Source organism: Populus nigra, chromosome 14 (genome assembly GCF_951802175.1).
Source record: "Populus nigra chromosome 14, ddPopNigr1.1, whole genome shotgun sequence".
Taxonomy (NCBI): Eukaryota; Viridiplantae; Streptophyta; class Magnoliopsida; order Malpighiales; family Salicaceae; genus Populus; species Populus nigra.
In genome coordinates, this window is record NC_084865.1 from 9,992,858 (window position 1) to 10,011,243 (window position 18,386).

Consider the following 18,386-nt stretch of genomic DNA (forward strand, 5'->3'; position numbering starts at 1 on the left):
TTAATCGGTAAAATAATTATTTAAATAGAAATTTTTGTGAAGAGGGATGAAATTCCATAGAAAAATATAATGAAACTCCAAATAAATGAATTGATAGATTTACATGTGCATAATGTTGAGTCTCAGTATAAACCTCATATTTAATTGCATAAATTTTAAATAAAAACTGGTGAAATATGAGGGCATCGTTGTGATTAAAAATAAAAATTCTTGGTAAGTTGGTGTGAAAATCCTAAATAGATTGAAGAATAAATTTGTGCATGAAAATATCGACATGTGGGTAAATCCACGATTAATGATGAGATTTTAAATCGAGAAAAAATAATAAAATTTAGAGAAATTCTGTTATGAATGGTGATGAAAAATTTTAGTAGGAAACTAAGAAAAAATAATAAAAATTTTCGTTCAGAAGAAATTTTGTTATCGTTAGAGAGAGAAAGAAGGATTTTGTCAAGGAACAAGAAGGATTGCATGGAAATCTTGCAATGAATCAAGAAATTGAGTACAATTTTGATTGGTGAAGTATTCTTCCCTGTATATTTCGTTGTGTATAAAGTTTTGGGGCATGTGCGAAAGAAATCCCTAATTTCTCTCAATTAGGGTTTTTTTTTAATAAAAACTAAGGGAATAGGTGTTTAGTTGTGAAAATCTTAATTTGACATGAAATACATATTAGATAAAATATAATTACTATGGTTCTGCCGATGGATTTTAAAGGTGAGGTGTTGGGTAGTGTCACTAGGGGTTAAATTGGACCAACAACACTAAAAAAGAGAGAGAAAGAAAGATCTAGTTAGTGGCTTTTCAGTATTGTAATTGCAGGTGATATCTATCTGCAGCCATAATTTTTAATGTTTGGTAATGTTCCTACCACAATTTTTTACTGTGGGTCCCAGTATTAACTGTGGCACAACCACAGGTTACAAGAAGCAACTCTTTGCTGCTTCTTGTGACGAGAAAATGAATGAACAGTGGCCATGCTCCACTGTTCATCTATTTTCTTCAATGAACAGTGGAGCATGCTTCACTGTTCCGACCGGACCGGTCCGGTTTAAAGCTAAAAATGCATTGAATCAGGTCCGACTCAACAAAATAAAAAAAATATTTTTTAGTTTTTAGTTTTTATTTTGTCTTATTCGAAAAACTAGTGTTAAACATTATTCAATGACTACATAAATTAGACGAAGATCACTTGATGATGCCGCATTTACAGAATTTGATCGCAATCTCAATTTTGTTCCTGATTATATTTTACCTGATGTTGTTGCGCTCTTAAGAAATTTATGAAAACTATAGTCCTTGTCGGATATATTTCATACATGATGGAATTGTGGATAGTTTAATGGAACAATAAAAAATATTTTATATAAAGTATTATTTATTTCATGATGTAATAACAACAGTTAAATCTACAATATTTAAATTAAAAACCAATCAATATTAATATATATATTTTTAAATTATTTTATAATTTCAATTTCAAAAGCATTCTTAACCAAACACATTAAACTATTTTTTGTTCAATCTCAATTTCAACCACAGTTTTAACCAAATACCTATTTTTTTAAACCAACCTCAACTAAAAATACTTTTTATAAAACAATTTTTTTCAAACCACAACCATAACAGTTACCACAATATCAAATACATTAGTATTGTTGTGTTTCTTTGATAATATAAAAGTTAAGGATTATGTTCGAATGATATTTTAGGAGTGTGGATTTAATAATATGATGGAAATATGAGAGGTTGATTAAATGGTGTTAAAACCTCGTGTTTGAACGGTATTATGAAAATAATGTTTGATATAATGATGGCTTTGTGTTTAGACATGATTGAGATCTAGGTAAAATAAAATACTTAAATATTGGATTATGGTTAAAAAATAAAAGTATAAAAACTTTATTACAATGCATGTGAAAATAAATAATTGTGTGCAAGAAGGATTTGAAAAATAGGAATGACGGGTATTGTGGTGTGTTGAGCATTAAATTAAAATTTATAAATGTAAAGTCCTAGTGAGTATTTAACTTGATGGCATAAATATTGATTTTTGAATTGAAATATAAATTAATGTAGGAAATATGGTTGAAATAAATTGGAATGTTGCAATGTATGGAGATTTTTAATGTTGAATTTTTAATTAGTGATATGAATACTAATTGTCATTATTTTAGAGTTGTACGAGAAATGTTTAGAAGGTATTGCCTTTTCTTGGCCTTTTTAATTTTTTAAATGTTTTTGTAGTTGTTAGATTTTCATTGGATATTTATTTGTGTTGTGTATAATCATGAAATTATATGTATTTTGTGATTCATTGCAAAGACAATAATATTATATGTGATGTGAAATCAACCACAACGACGATAATTATTATATGAGTTATAATTAATCACAATAATAGTAATAAATATTGTGTTTGTGAATGATCACAATAACGATAATAGATATATAATTTATAAATTGATTGCGAAGGTGAGAATATATATGTGTGTATCAGAATCAACTGTAACAACGAACAACTATATTTAAATCATTATTGATGACACTTTTATTATTTGTTGTCAATGATTTACCTTTGTTTTTTTTTTTTTTACTTTAAAAATATATTGTTTCATATAAAAAAATATAATGCTCTTTGTTATTGTATATTAAATGAAAAATAATTTATGTGATAAAAAATTTATTGATCCGATGACGTGCGTAACTTTCATTTCAAGTTTGCTTGGTTGAATCAAGTTCATTTTATTTTTTTAATCAAATGATTTTTTTTCCTATTTCACATCACATAATATTATATGTGATGTGAAATTAACCACAACGATGATAATTATTATATGAGTTATAATTAATTACAATAACAGTAATAAATATTATGTTTGTGAATGATCACAACAACGATAATAGATATATGATTTATAAATTGATTGCGAAGTTGAAAATATATATGTGTGTGTGTATCAGAATTAACTGTAACGACGAACAACCATATCTAAATCATTATCAATGACACTTTTATTATTTGTTGTCAATGATTTACCTTTGTTTTTTTTACTTTTAAAAATATATTGTTTCATATAAATAAATATAATGCTCTTTGTTATTGTATATTAAATGAAAAATAATTTATGTTATAAAAATTTATTGATCCGATGACATGCATAACTTTTGTTGCAAGTTTGTTTGGTTAAATCAAGTTCATTTTATTTTTTTAATTAAATGATTTTTTTTCCTATTTCACATCACATAATATTATATGTGATGTGAAATTAACCACAACCACGATAATTATTACATGAGTTATAATTAATCACAATAACGGTAATAAATGTTGTGTTTGTGAATGATCATAACAACGATAATAGATATATGATTTATAAATCGATTGCGAAGATGATAATATATATTTGTGTGTGTATCAGAATCAACTGTAATAACGAACAACCATATCTAAATCATTATCGATGAAACTTTTATTATTTGTTGTCAATGATTTACCTTTGTTTTTTTTTTACTTTAAAAAATATATTGTTTCATATAAAAAAAATATAATGCTCTTTGTTATTGTATATTAAATGAAAAATAATTTATGTGATAAAAAATTTATTGATCCGATGACGTGCATAACTTTCATTGCAAGTTTGCTTGGTTGAATAAAGTTCATTTTATTTTTTTAATTAAATGATTTTTTTCCTATTTTTTTTAAAATTAAGTTAATTTGAGATTAAATTTTCTATTTTGTTATTTTTTTCAAAATTATCCACATAATTTTCACAAATCAGCCCAAATTAATACAAATAAATCATATATTTTTCCATATTAATATTAAATTAAAAAATCATTCAATTTATAATTAAAACCTATTATTTTTTTAGAAAACACATTATCAATAACTAAATATTTTTTTTCTCAAGTTTTTTTTACTACGACCACTTGGCCGGTCAAAAGCTCAAATGGGAAGAAAATTATGATAAGAGGCAGTTTGTGTTGTTTTTTTTTAGTAAAAAATATGTTTTTATAGTTTTTAAAGGTGTGATTTGTATTTAAAATGTAATGTGACTTTGAAAAAAAATCCACCGCATCCCAAGCCAAACACCCTAAGCCACGTGGCGAACTGGAACTGAAAAACTTTGCCGAAGTTTGTTATAGAAGCTACCAGGGCAAGGAATCTCTCAAAAGCAAGCAAAGCTTGAAATTGGCACTCTCTATCTGGATCTGGCTCTGGATAAAATAAGAAAAGAAGAAGGAAGTAAGATCGAGAGGAAGAAAAATGGGAGTAGAAGCAGAGAATTCAAAATGGGAACCAAATCCATCACTCTACGGATTCATAATAATGTGTTGCTTCTTTTCAATCGCTCTCTTTCCTCGTTTTTTCAACAAATCTGTCTCTCCCTCTGCCTTCTCTGATCAGTCCCTCTCTCCCTCTTCCCACCGATACTTCCTCTTCCTTTACTCTATCGCTTCAGGTATCAGAGTTCATTTCTTTCTATTTTCTCCTTTCCTTTGTTCATTCAATTTGATTTTGATTTTTTTTTTATTCTGCAGCGATGGAAGGAGTTTGGTCGGTTTTCGGAGATTTTGAATTTGTTTATAATGGCATGAGTAAGGAGCAGATACTCTTCTCCCTTTGTCTTGGATTTGGATCTTCTCTTCTTTTCGCTTCTCTTCTACCTTTCCTCTCTGATTCAATGTAAGTCTTATTTATTTATTTTCTCACATGGAATTTATTTATTTTTGTAATTAATATTATTAGTGTTTGTGTATGGTTATTAGAGGCGGACACCACAAGGCATGCTTGATGTTTTGCATACTACACCTCTTTGTCGGTACATGGAAGAGGATGGTGCCACAATCACACCCTTGTATTTGGTTACCCACTCTCTCTTCATCGCTCGCCACTTCCATTTTTTCTTTTGCTTTCGAGGCGTGGCTCGTTCTTGAAAATGAAAACCAAGGGTATAGGCAACGTGCTCTCACTCACACTTTTTGGTTAATGACTTTCTTTGAGTCTGCATCATTGATTGGAAGCCAGGTGCTTGCAAATTGGCTACTTGCTAGTAATGTGGCTACAGGAATTGCATCTTCTTCCACTGCAACTATCTTCATTGCAATCATTGGCATTTTCTGTGTCACCAAAGGATGGAAGCAAGCCCCATATTCTGCACCAGTAAAGGATCGCCGCCAGATGTCTTACACGCATATCTTTAGTGGTGAGTGCTGTATTTTTCTTTTCTGAGTAAAAACTTATGTTATATTGACTGTTTTGTGTGTGAACATCTTCTATGTGAAAATTTGAAGATTATTACAAGGTTGCATTTCGGTGTATCATTTGGACTTCAATCTAAAGTTAGAATATTGAAATGTCCACAGTTATTATTTGAAATCATCCACAACTTAAATGGGATGTACATTGTTTTACCTCAGTGTGAGTAAGCTGTGAGAGTTATACTGTCTATTTCTGGTACTTGACCTGCCCTTTATAGTCACCTGTATCCATTTGCTGTTCTTTCCTTGGATGATATACCTAAGGTCCAAAAGTTATTGTCTTTATTCCATTGTAAGCATTTTTTGTTCGATGATGCTCTATATGTCCAGCTAAATTAAAGTAACCTTTTTTCCTTGCTGCCTTAGATTGGTGATAGAATATAGAAACTTGTAGAGGCTGAGCTTCTTGGGAACTCATGACTTTAAGTGCTGATATTTGACAATAATGGCAACAAGGAAGCATTCTTTGTAGATTTGTGCATTTATTGGTGTTAGCTTCAGTCTCTCTCTCTCTCTCTCTCTCTCTCTCTCTCTCCAATCTAATTTCCATCTATTTTTTGACAATTAATTCTATATATATTCAAATGTCCAATGTCCTTTTAGTTGACATAATCTTTCGAAAAGTGTAAATAGGCCTTAAACATGGACAATTGGACATTTTGAATGTCAAATGTCCAACCAAATTCTTAAGATGCATGGATATTTTTGAGGATTGAGGCAAAGAGTGGAAAGCTTTTGATGTTCTTTTGGTCAAAATCTCACTAGATGTCACCATAACATATTTTGAGTATCTTCCAGTATCTTTGAATCATCAATGAACTTTTTGTACTCCAGATAAACGGATATTGTTACTGGGTTTTGCACATGCTTGCCTTCAGTTCTCGATTGCAATCTTCTGGATCCTGTGGGCCCCAACATTGGTGGTATGATCATTATCAATTCCCTTAACTATCCAATACTGTTATCTCAATTCCTCATAATTCTGGAAGTAATTGTATCAATGCTGATCATTTATCTTGATTTTGTTTAAAATTTGATGTTCTTATATTGACCAAAAAAAAAAAAAAAATTAATTAAAGTGTCAGACATCAATACTGACCTGTTTTATTGTACGATAATAGTTCAAATATGCTCTGCTCCTGGTAAATCATGCATCACATGTTAATAGCCCGTTTAAGATCAATCATTTACATAAGATGTGGAAGGAGACAAAACCTTCCTGATAAGTGACTGTGGCCTGATATGAAAGCAAGATGCAGGAAAAAGACAAATGCTGAGTAACATGTTAATCTATGTATCATACAACAGGTTTCTTTTGTGGTACAATTAATCTGTGTCACTAAAGAAGATTTCAATCATTTACTGATTTATGTTAGGAGACGGTTAGTATCTATACCCTTCAGTGTCTTCTCTCATTTTGCAATTATATTACCAAAAATAAGCGTGTTGGCAAATTGAAGATGGCTCCTTTTCAGAAAAATGATATTGAACTCTTCCAGTGTTTTCTTTTACAACCATGGAAGAGCTTAAACTGATTATGCATGACCATTGCCTAGTAAGAAATAAACTCCTGATCAGAAAATATTACAATTTTTATATTACATGTGAGTTTAGGCTGATGGACGAGAAGTGCATCTAGGATTGATATATCCATGCCTAATGGGTGCAAGAATGCTGGGAAGCACTGTGTTTCCATGGTTATTGAGTGGTCCATCATCACTTCGGATTGAAGATTGCCTAGTATATGCTTTCACTGTACTGGGGCTTGCCTTGTCTATTGTAGCTTATGATTATCAGGTATGCATGTCTTTGTCTCTTAATCTGGTTCTAAGTTAGCTGGCCATAAATTCTTGCTGTCAACTGTAAATGCAGGAAATTGGAGTTTTAGTGTCATTGTTTTGCCTATTCCATGCGGGTGTGGGCCTGATTATACCTTTACTCGCAAGATTGAGGACCATGTAAGCTAAAGATGTGTCTTTATTATTCTATTTAACCATTACTGATAGTGTCTCTTATCAAGCATATTAAATTTGGTTTGTGTTTTTCTTAATTTGTTCATAGTCATGTACCAAATGAATTGCGTGGAGGGATGATAAGCCTTTCTCTAGCACCCGCAAATGCAGCTATTCTGTTTTTGCTGATACTAGTGCGTTTCTCTAACCCAAAATCACTTGAGCACTTAGGTTGATCATCCATTCATTTCCATATGCAAGGGTCACTGTGGGGCCAACCTTTTTGAGCCCCATGATGACTTCTTGAAGAAATGTTCACTGCATCGCATCTCTTTGTACTGTCTGTCCTGGTCTTCACCGTTTACAATATTGGACTTGCCACCTTTGACACATTTCAGAGAGGCTATTACCAGAAAATAGAGAATTCAACAATTGTGGCACTCGCTGCTCTTGGGCTTTTCATGGCATCTGGTTCCATGCATTTGTTGAAGCGTTGGGGAAAGCAGCCGTTTCAAAACTGGCACAAGTCATAATTTCCAGAAGCTCCGTTGGATACCAAGCACCAAAGTTGATTTGGTTATGGTGTCCATCATCTGTTTTGGATTGATTAACTGAAAGTTGAAAGAGTGATCTTTTCTGCTCTCAAGACACAATGAAGTCAGCAAAAAAGGTATGCAATTTCTCCTTTTTTCTGTTTTTTACTCTTTTTTTTCTTCAAAATTAAATAGAAACTGAACAAAATAAAATAAAAAAATGCGACTGAAAAAATTTGATGGCCTTGAAAATGTCTTCTGGAGGGCTAGGAGGAAAGGGGAATTGGTTAGATATTTTTGGTTTATTGAATTTTATTGCTAAATTGAGAAATGTGTTTCACAGGCAACACTGGTTTCTCAGCAGCCGTTTCAGCAAGGAGGCTTAACTACTGATTAACGAGCCACTATGTTAAGTTACAATTTACAGAGAGCTAAGAGTGGTCAAGAAGCAACCTGCCAGACAATTTTTGATTAATTTAGGTTTGAACTAGAACCTGAGTAGCCATATTTTGATGGCTTTTTTTTTTACCCTGTGAGAATTATTGACAGCAAAACTGGAAAAAATACATGAGAAAAAAGGAAGATGCTCAAAAAAGAGGTTTGCGTGAGTTGAAACTGACAGGAATTTCAAGACTTGCTAAGCTTCATTATTCAAGCAAGGCACTATACACAATTGATGTAACAGCTGCTTGATTGCATTTCCAGAGTTTCATAATAGTTTACTGTTTAAACCGAAACAGTATTTTGTGATCTTCCATAATTAATCTCTGGCACGGTCTTCATACAAGAATTGCCCCCCTCTGATAATTGGTCATAACTGGAAACAGTCGTGAATTTATAATGTTTTTTTGTTATCAATTTACTTTTTACTATTTGTTAACTTCATTCTTGATAGGAGTTCACTGTGACGAATCTTTAGTTGCTATGTCAATGGGTGTCTAACAGCACAGGACATTCATGAAGCCAGTGCTATCAGAACTCAACTTGACCGGTTAGTTTAATAGACGAACCAGACAATAAGCTGGTTCAGTTCCGATGAAAAATTGTTTACGGAGCCACCTGGTGCGAATTTGATGACCTCGTTGGGTTTTTCTTTTATCTGGTCAATCTGGTTGTGTAGTCGTAGAAGGATTTGGTGGGAAATAAAGGTTTTCAAATTTGTGACGATGACCGCACCTTCCTCTCCCTCTTCTATCAAATGAAAATGAAAGAATTGTTCTATTTTGATAAAGGGATGAGAAAATTCTTCGATTATCAGACAGGACGTAGTGAAATGGAGATCCGTGCTTGAGAATTCATTTCGAAGTTGAGAGGTCGTAGATTTTGTTGGAAGAAAACATGATGTTTGTTGACTCATTCCTTGATTCAAGAGATGGCACTGATAGTGGCTGTTGCTCCTCTGTTTATACTGAATTTGATCCCTAAAGGTATTTATAACAAACAGAGAAGATGTAAAAAGGAAGATGGGATTGGACGAGGTGGTGATGGCCTCACCAATGGCAGGGCTGCTAACGCTGCATTTGTTAGCATAAGCATGTCCCACCACCACTAGGTCATTAGCCATCAGTCAGACCAGTCGACCTGAGACGTGGGACCTCCTCTGATTTAAAGCCCGGTCGGCTCGATTATGATAGCATGGCATGAAACAGAGCTCTATCGGCGGAAGAGCATTTCGTGAAGTTGACTAACAAACACATCTACCATTTTTGCCAGCTCGAACCATGTCCTACTTGAAAGAAGCCTTTCTCCAATAACAGGAGAGAATGATCATCCACTGTTTAATCCTCTAAAATTGCGATGTAACATGAGAGATTACTCTTGTCCTAGAAGCATTTTACAATCCCAAAATATAGCATCAGCAAAGATCCTTTCCTAGAAGAAACTTGGGTAAAACAGCGATGAACAATTTAAACTTGTACTTGATCTCTAATCCACTTAGTAGCCACCCATTTCTCCCCTTTGATTACATGACAGCTTGCATGAAGAGATGCCTGCCAAAAAAAAAAAAAAAACAACAACATAATTCATCACCGCCGTATGAACCAATATGGAAAACTACAATTCTAAGCAATTATCCTGAAGTGATTTCTATCTCAGCAATGTTCATCAGCTAAGGTCTTCCCTTTTAACATGTTCCTTTCGGGTATGTCTGGCTAGAAAAGCTAACGTGCACAGAACTTAGAAAACTCCGATGCTCTGCTCAGAATACTGTGGAGGGAGATTTGAAGCCTAAATGAAAAGGTGATAGAGATGAGAATGAGTGAGAGGGAACAGTTACCGGGTCAATTGTATTGTTAGGGAATATTGAGTAGAACAGAATTGCATCCCCTTGATGTGGTTTTACCCTTAAACCGTTGCATTTCTGGGCATCATATCCTTCAAAGTTTTCATCATTCTGCACCAAAAAAAAGAGTCAGGAGGATGACTGCTTATATTTCTATGAAAAAGAAGTATATGTCATGTCTAAATATGTCCTTATATCTTTAATTGAATCAATTGTGTCCTTTTTACCTCTATTTTTGATATAAAATTAGTCATGCGCGTATTATCTAGATGATCTGGTAAAGAAATACCATCGAAATAACAAATTAAAACTCACTTCAATTAGCTCAATTATGAATATATTGTGCATTGACTTGAAGCCATGAAGATAAACCGAATCATTTGTCAAGAAGGGAAAACATAGAAAGGGAAGGGAGGTGTACCTCAATCGGAAATGTGGTCTCCCCGCCTTCTTCAAAATTAGATAGATACAGCAAGAATGTGGCCACCTGAATAAAAAAAAGTCAAGAAAAGGGATGTGTTGGAATAATATAATAAAGTATTTATTCTAATCATAAAGTATGAGATTTACTGTACCCTTTGGCTCGTTTGAGGCCCGTATTCTGCAGGATTGAACGCATCGTAATGAGCATCATACTTTTGGCCAATCTCATAGCGCAGGACATTGAAAGCCTGAAACAGGGAGCGGTGCCATCCTTAGAAAATCTTACAATTTCTATGGAGAGCATCGTATTTTGGCCAGCTTCAAAAGTTTTCGCTCTCATGATTCCCTAATATTTTCTACTGAATTAAAAGAAGAGCAGAATAATGATACTGTTGGACATTGGTTTCCATACAGTTAACGGACACATTTTGATGCCAAATTAAAAAAAAGTAAAGGTTTAGGGTTAAGATATTGTTAAAAATTATTCTTCTTTAACATGTTTAAAATCAATTATATATAAATAATAAATTAATTTTAAAAATTCCTGAAAATTTTCAAACTAAAAAATCTTGTATTTCACATTAAAATATTACAATGATGCAAAATTAGAATTGTATGATACTAAAGCTTTTAGAAAACAAAAACAAAAAAACTTTATAATAGATAGACTTAAACAACGCATGTGCACTTGGCTCATACTTGCGTTTGTGTTAATTGTTAGATAATATTGTTAGTGTATATATTTTATAACTAATCGGTTGATTACATGTGATATTAACTTTGTTCATGTAAATATATTTAATTTATTAATAAAAACTTATTTATTTTTAAAATTCATTAAATATTTTATTAATAAATCTAATATTTGATTAATGAATCTAGAGTAAAAATGCTTTGCAAAAAAAATTTATAAAGTTGTTATAATTATGAAATTCTTTTTGCATCGAAACACTGTTTCTAAATGTTTATAGTCAATACTCTATTAAGATTGAATATTAATTAGAGCTGTTAAGACTAATACATATTATATTCTTTTGTTTATGAAAAGAAACAATTATTCTCATAAATTGATGTATAAGGGATACCTAGAACTAATATGTAGGTGCTTGTCAAATGATATGTACACTCTAATTAATGTGTCTATGTACACTCTAAATTGACCGACATGAAAATTCCACATGGAGAGATCACTTGTATTTATGGAAAGACTTATATGACAGTTGTATAAGAGATTCTTATACTTGAGATCATGAAGTTATTTTATATAGGGAGTGTTACATTTTAATTTTACTACACGTTGTTCTTATCAAGGGTAACAAATTGGCAAATATTTGATATGACATAAACTATATGAAGGTATTTAAAAAATTAAGAGAACATTCATCACCCTATGTGATTTATAGAAAATGTCTTATATGTTCTTAAATAATATTGATTGAAAAACCTTGTGTAAGGTGAAATGAGATTTGAAAAGAGTTTCAAATCTTATTCAAAAAATCAATAACTATGGTGTTAAAAATAAACATGATTTGATAGAGTTTATACACTTCATGCTATGATATTTAAATTGAAACATAGTTGATAAGGAGATAAAAATTACACTAAAAAACTAGTAATTGAAAAGTTAAATCAAACTACTTATGAATTTCCTAATATTTAGGAGATCATGACAGGTTGCTAGACGTTGTACTTGGTCTTCAAATATAAATCAATCAATTATTAAATTGATAATAAATTAATTTATTTAATCCTATTTTATTTAGGATTGTGATTTATATTTGAAAAAACTTATTAGAGAACCTATTAGGTGAAGGCACACACACACACACACACACACACACACACACACACATATAGCTAGCACTCAAAGGTGAAGCAATCTCACTCTCCTAAAAAGGGTTCAAGAGATTTCTTAATGGTGATTTGTGTGGATTACTGTTAAAGGGCAAACACTTGGATGACTTGTGGTTGTGGTTTGTAACAACTTAGCCTTGAAACAATTATTCAACATTGAAAAAAACATCTAATTTTCAGGTAATCTTTGTCTAAACTCTAAACAACCCTATATCTATCTAACAGAATTCTTGGAACTCTTGAAAAAATCTTAAATTTACAGTTTCCGCCATGTATATATTTTACAAGAAACCCAACAATATTTTGGTCTAATTTCTTTTTATGTCTAATCCATTAATAATACCTATCTAGATTTATTGAATGTCTATTTAATACTCGAATATTTTTGTTGGTTTTAAAAAATCATGTATTTAATTGATTTAAAACCATTATAATTAATATAAAATGTTAGTATTTATTTTAAAAAACAATTATGCAAAAACATTTTATACTCAGGTCTCTTGTAAATAAGAGTAAAGGAAATTTGTTTGAGGCAAGGGGAAAATAGTGATAATATCCTTTACTATTACTATTTCTTCTACTTCTTGCCTTTCCCCCCTATCTATTATCTATTTCTTATAGCCTTTAGGTTCTTATGTTGTAGAAAGAAAATTGAGTTTGTTTTCAAAGTTCTTGACTTAATCAGTAGTGCAACCTTTCAAGACAGTGTTGTTAGAATTCTTGAAGGTTGCTTACATAGAGATTGTTTGAGTTAGTGACAAGCGATTTAGTCTTAAAGACAAATAGTATAATCCTTGATAACAATGCTTTCTATTCCTTCTATTTGTTTAGAAATTCATCGACAAGTACACTATATACATTATTCTAATTTTTAGTAATTACTTTATTCCTATAAATAATTATATGAAGTTCATTTGTTTTATACTTATGATAATTCTGCTATAGTTTAATTGATATATCTATTTTCAATCTATTATGCTCAAATTATTTGAACATCAGACAATCAATTTTTCCTATACAGCCTTAAAGCTAAATTCCTTATATTAATTGTTTAGTTTCTTCAAAATGTTGCTATGATAAGCATTGTTTCGGCATAAAAAATTCTACCATCATCTTTTGTGATGCATGATGAGAAATCTAAAAAATTTAATGGTTTAAACTTTAATAGGTTGTTTGGAACCCTGAAAATTAAATTCAATTCAGAGAGTTAAATCAATTTCTATGTTTAGAACCATTTTAAGGGTATTTATTTAAATTTCAAATGGAATTCAATTCATAAAAAATAACCATATTTGAATCAGAAAGATTTGCTCAAGGAATTCAATTCGAATTGATATTGAAAATTATATCTCTTCTTTCACTACTCTCTTCCCATCTCTTTTTTTTTAACAAAAATACCTTTTGGCTCAAGAATACATGAAGTAGGAAAGTGCTAGCAAGAGGGTCTTTCAATAGGTTAGTGGTCCTCCCTAACCTCGCCAATAAAAGCTTGTGGCCATGACCATATATATATGGTCGAGATTTATAGCTTTGTTGAGTTGTTTTATAATTCAATAAATTAAAGTTTTATTTTGTTTTATTCCCATCCAATTAAACATGTTTACTACCATAGACAATTTGCTAGTCCTGAAGATGATTTATGATTTGGTAAGCCTTAATAAAAATTATAATTCCATGAGATGAGCACAATCATTAAAGACCAAGAAGTCTTGGAATTCAAGTTGTATTCTTGGAATTCAAGTTATATTTTTATGGGGGTAAACATTTATGGTCATGGCATAATGACATTTTTTAGTTTACGGGATTACAACATATTCTAATGTTGTAGACTTTTTAAGTATATGCTCATGCAATCTTAGTTACCAAAATAATTTGTAGTGTATAATAAAATAGTGATTCAAGTAAATTGGTGGTGTATCAATTCAACAAGAGCTCCTGATGAGTTTGGATATAGAACTGTTAAGAAATTACTTAAGACCAACTCTAATAGTTTCTTTTGTCCAAAAATATAAGATTGTTATTTTGAGCATTTTTGCATCGTATTAGAACCATAAAAACAAGAACTTAATTGTAGATATCATTTGAAGTATGCTAAGAGCCAAACAGTTATGGAAGTAGAAATTGCATTACTAACATTGAAAGAACCAAGAAGAAACAAAGAATTAACTAAAGCTAACAAGTTAAATGTTATGATTTCATCATAGACATTTGATTGGTCTGCTATTGGATTTAACTTTAATTTTTTGTTAGAACTTTGAACAACCTAGAAAAAATGATTTGGAGAGATGTTTTGTATCTAAAACTGAACGTTTGAGACTTTTAATTCAAGCACCAACATTTAACTAAAAGAAATGTTTTTTTTTAACAAAAAAAAATGATTTATGAATTAAATAAAAAATAGTCAAGATTGCTAATTTAACTTATTTTCAAATGTATTCCAAATAATATAATTAAATTCAATAATGTGGTTTAGTATTTTATTTTAAACATAAGAGTTATAATAAGTTATCAATTGAATTCAAATCACATGTAGAATTGAATTTAATTCCATATGTTATTTGATTTAGATAAAAGATATTTTTTTTATCTGATCACCTAGAATTTGGAAAAATTACTAGCTAAAGATGTGCCAAAGTTGTTAGATAATGAACTTGATCTTACTATAATAGCAATTGTGGACAAGTTGATGCACGATTATTTTTTTATGCAAAAACTATACAATAAAGAATTTAGACAATAAACTATATGATATGTATAGTTTCTTGAATTTGGATTAAAAATAAAAGGCTGAAGATGTTGGCATGAAAAAAAATTCATAATCAGTAAATTTCTTGAATTCAAGATGATTGATTCAGAAATTGTAATGAGTTTCATCTTATCCTACATGATGTTCATTCTAAAGGAATGATTTTGAATAAATCATTTCAAGTGGTTGCAATTATTGAGAAATAATCATCATCAAACTATTTAAAGTATAAGTAAAAAAAGATAATAGTTAAAAATCTCATTCTAAGGTTGATGATAGAAAAGGATAATAAGTTGTATGAGAGAATAACCAAGTCTTTTTTAGAGACTCCTATGTTAATGTTTATGTCCTATAGCCAATTGATTGGTTACACATAACATTGACTTTGTTCATGCAAAACATATTTATTATTAATAAAGATATTTTTTATATTTAATATTTATTTATATTTGATTAATGATTTTAGAGTAAAGATAAAATATTTAAGACAAAAATTCTTTGCAAATAAAATTATAAAATTATTATAATTATGAGATTCCTATTGCATTAAAACATTGTTTATAAATGTTTGTGGTTGATGCACTATTAAAACTAAAGATTAACTAGAGTCAGTGAGATTGATATATGTTATGCATTTTTCTTTATAAAAAAAAAACAATTGTTCTCATAAACTAAGGTAAAAGATATATGAGATTTTTATTGCATTAAAGTATTGTTCTTCAATGTTACTACCTAGTTGACTAAAGATCTTTAAACCTAGGTTCAAATGAAAAACTAATTCATAAGGCACTCTTACTAGCACTTTAAATTAATAAATGTTTTGCATATTTGTATGATGAATATGGGTGCTAGTTACAACATGATAAGGGTGAGTTGTACTCTTAAGTGTTCTCATATATTGGCTTACTAAATGAAGTATAACAAAATACTCTTAATGAAAGATCATCTATATGAATGAGAAATATGATTGGTTGTTTTTGTTTTTTAAGAATTTTGAAAGGTTGAATTCTCTAAAGCACGCATGAAATTAGAAATTGTTTAGAGTAAACAAAAACATAACTATTAGATTTAAAGAGTACCCTAGGAAGAGAACTACATGAGTAATATCATCTTGGTTTTTTTTTTTAATTTAAAAAAACTGAATAGTTCAAAATATTAAGTTCATTAATTAGCTGAGTAAATACAATAATAATTCACTAAGAAAGATTCAAATTAAAAAGCTACTTATCGTGATGTAGTGATCTATCAATTCATTTTTTTATTTATGTACAAATCTTTGCTTCTTTGTATACTGGTTAGAAAATTTCCATTCATGTGAGGGATTATTAGAAATTTATTTAAACATTGTTAATAAGTATATTTATGGCCGAGTTAAAAGTGAGGTTCACTCACATTTGGGGTTAAAATTTTGTTGCAAAATATTCTTCAATATAAATATTTTAACAAAAAACATAAATATGTCTAAAATCAATTATGAGTGAACGATAAATTGATCTTAAAGAACCATTGATTGATAATTTTTCAAACACAAAAATCTTGTATTCCACATTAAAATATTACAAAACTTTCAAGTGGTTTATATAGTGATAATTTAAGAAGTTATAATTGGACACGTAGGGCACCATAGCTTTTAAAAAGAAAATATTTTAGATTATGTGAGCCGTGGGCTTAAGCCATACAAGCACACACTCAGCCCGTGCTTAGATCGAGGTTAATTATAAAATAACCTTTTGGTCTAGAAAAACATGTTTTGTTACCACATGAATAGTACTTGTCTGGATTCTTATCAATTTTATATGCTTGATACCTTATGTTATAGAAAGAAAATCGACTATGTTTTCAAAGTTTATAAGCCTTCATCGGCAGTGTAACCTTTTAAGAGAATCCTTCGAGGTTGCTGAGGCCGTTTGTGTCTAATGGCCGATAATTCAGGCTAAAGGATGTTACACTTTCTATTTCCTTATGTTCATTTATATTCTATTTTTTTAACTTATTTTATTCCAGCAAATAATTATATAAAGTTTCTTTTTTTTATACTTATGGTATTTCTGCAATAGTTAACTAATATATATATATATATATATATATATATTACTTTGTTTGTAATTTTTGAGCGTTTATTTGAATGCAATATATGTTAAATTAATTTGGTTAAATGCTTAGCGTTACTATATATGCTCGTATTGTTTCTACAGTAAACAATTAATTTTTCCTTGACAGATAGACATGACTAATCAAGAAGAATACCTCTCCATGAGTACTTGGAATCATGGTGGCCCGAGCAATTTTTTCCTCGATGACTTGTAAGACTCCAGCTTGGTCTTCGGAAGAAAAAACAAACATGCCAGAGCTGTTCGAAAAGCAAGTCTTAATTAGTTAAAAACATATCTATAACGACACCGACATCATCTTTACTATTGTTGATGTAACATTATTTACCTTGTTCTGATTCCTTTTGTGGTTTCTGCAGTTTCTCCCTTCCGTAAAGCCAAAGTTGAAGGCTGAAGGCTTGGCTTTGCCATGTTAATTATGTGCTGACACTGCTCTGCGGTTATAAAACCTGGATAATATAGTGCTCGCGGCCTCCAGCTTAAAACCTGTACACAGAACATAACGAGATTTAGAAGCAAAGAAAATGAGATTAATGTGATGATCGGCTGAGCACTTGAAATTTATTGATACAACCTGAAACGGGATAAGGGTAATAAAATCATCTCCACTCTCTCCACTTGGTAATAGATCATACTTGCTAATAATCTCTTCCTCCACTGATTGGAGTTGCCTTGCTCTTGCCCTCAGCCACCTTCCATCACTTGATGTACCCTGCGTTGAAATTATTACTAGTACCAGATAGAAAGCAAAGGAAAAAAAAAAAAATACAGAAAAGAAGTACCTGAGAGAGAAGAAGATTTGAGGCAAACAGGCCGGCCATAAAGAAAAATGAGCATGAGAGAATCAGAGCAGGAAAGCCTAAGTTTGGTTTCTTATAAAACCTCCAGTTTTCTTTACAAGCTTTGCCTCTCATGCTTTAACAATTTTTTGTGTTCAGTGATCACTTGCTAGCTGTGTATGTGTGTTTTCTTTCCCCTTTTATGTTGGGATACCTTCTCTTCTCTTCTCTTCCCTCTCTCTCTCTCACTCTAGCAGAATGTAGCTAGGTTAGTGAATTTGTCTGTGTTTGGCAGCTAATTCTTAGAGCCAGAAAGGCATCTGGTACACGTGGTGGTTCTAAAATGACTCAGGCAGGAATTTGTAGAAATGGAAGGTGAGTTATTGCACTGCAGAATTTGTCGTGGATTTGGTAAATTATTCACAGATTTTACCAGGAT

The 18,386-nt window shown here is 30.8% G+C and overlaps 2 protein-coding genes across 3 annotated transcripts; one reads left to right on the top strand and one right to left on the bottom strand.

The window, feature by feature from the left end:
• The first annotated feature begins 4,139 nt into the window (after nt 1-4,139).
• LOC133673395 (uncharacterized) lies at nt 4,140-8,540 on the top strand. 2 transcript variants are annotated; one of them, XM_062094165.1, is made up of 9 exons: nt 4,147-4,466; nt 4,546-4,690; nt 4,774-5,210; nt 6,100-6,188; nt 6,880-7,062; nt 7,138-7,223; nt 7,327-7,411; nt 7,616-7,887; nt 8,094-8,540. In XM_062094165.1, the coding sequence occupies exons 1-8, from the start codon at nt 4,271-4,273 to the stop codon at nt 7,748-7,750; spliced, it is 1,356 nt and encodes a 451-aa protein (XP_061950149.1). In that variant the 5' UTR covers nt 4,147-4,270; the 3' UTR covers nt 7,751-7,887; nt 8,094-8,540. The 2 variants fall into 2 exon arrangements, with proteins under 2 accessions (XP_061950151.1, XP_061950149.1); XM_062094167.1 differs by lacking the exon at nt 7,327-7,411 and having other exon boundaries at nt 4,140-4,466.
• A 937-nt stretch (nt 8,541-9,477) lies between these two features.
• On the bottom strand, nt 9,478-18,386 carry LOC133673396 (probable prolyl 4-hydroxylase 9). Its single transcript, XM_062094168.1, has 8 exons — nt 17,951-18,386; nt 17,743-17,880; nt 17,497-17,654; nt 17,305-17,407; nt 10,610-10,705; nt 10,456-10,521; nt 10,029-10,145; nt 9,478-9,741 (listed from the first exon to the last, which is right to left on the bottom strand). The coding sequence occupies exons 1-8, from the start codon at nt 18,080-18,082 to the stop codon at nt 9,658-9,660; spliced, it is 894 nt and encodes a 297-aa protein (XP_061950152.1). The 5' UTR covers nt 18,083-18,386; the 3' UTR covers nt 9,478-9,657.

What these genes read in the sequence shown, in the direction of transcription:
- LOC133673395 (XM_062094165.1), top strand. Translation starts at nt 4,271, where the DNA reads ATGGGAGTAGAAGCAGAGAATTCAAAATGGGAACCAAATCCATCACTC. An exon ending in CCTTTCCTCTCTGATTCAAT is followed by an intron (nt 4,691 to 4,773) that starts GTAAGTCTTATT and finishes TATGGTTATTAG; the next exon opens with AGGCGGACACCACAAGGCAT. An exon ending in TTCTGTTTTTGCTGATACTA is followed by an intron (nt 7,412 to 7,615) that starts GTGCGTTTCTCT and finishes GACACATTTCAG; the next exon opens with AGAGGCTATTACCAGAAAAT.
- LOC133673396 (XM_062094168.1), bottom strand. Translation starts at nt 18,082, where the DNA reads ATGAGAGGCAAAGCTTGTAAAGAAAACTGGAGGTTTTATAAGAAACCA. An exon ending in GGCCTCAAACGAGCCAAAGG is followed by an intron (nt 10,522 to 10,609) that starts GTACAGTAAATC and finishes TTTTTTATTCAG; the next exon opens with GTGGCCACATTCTTGCTGTA. An exon ending in AGACCACATTTCCGATTGAG is followed by an intron (nt 10,146 to 10,455) that starts GTACACCTCCCT and finishes TTTTTGGTGCAG; the next exon opens with AATGATGAAAACTTTGAAGG.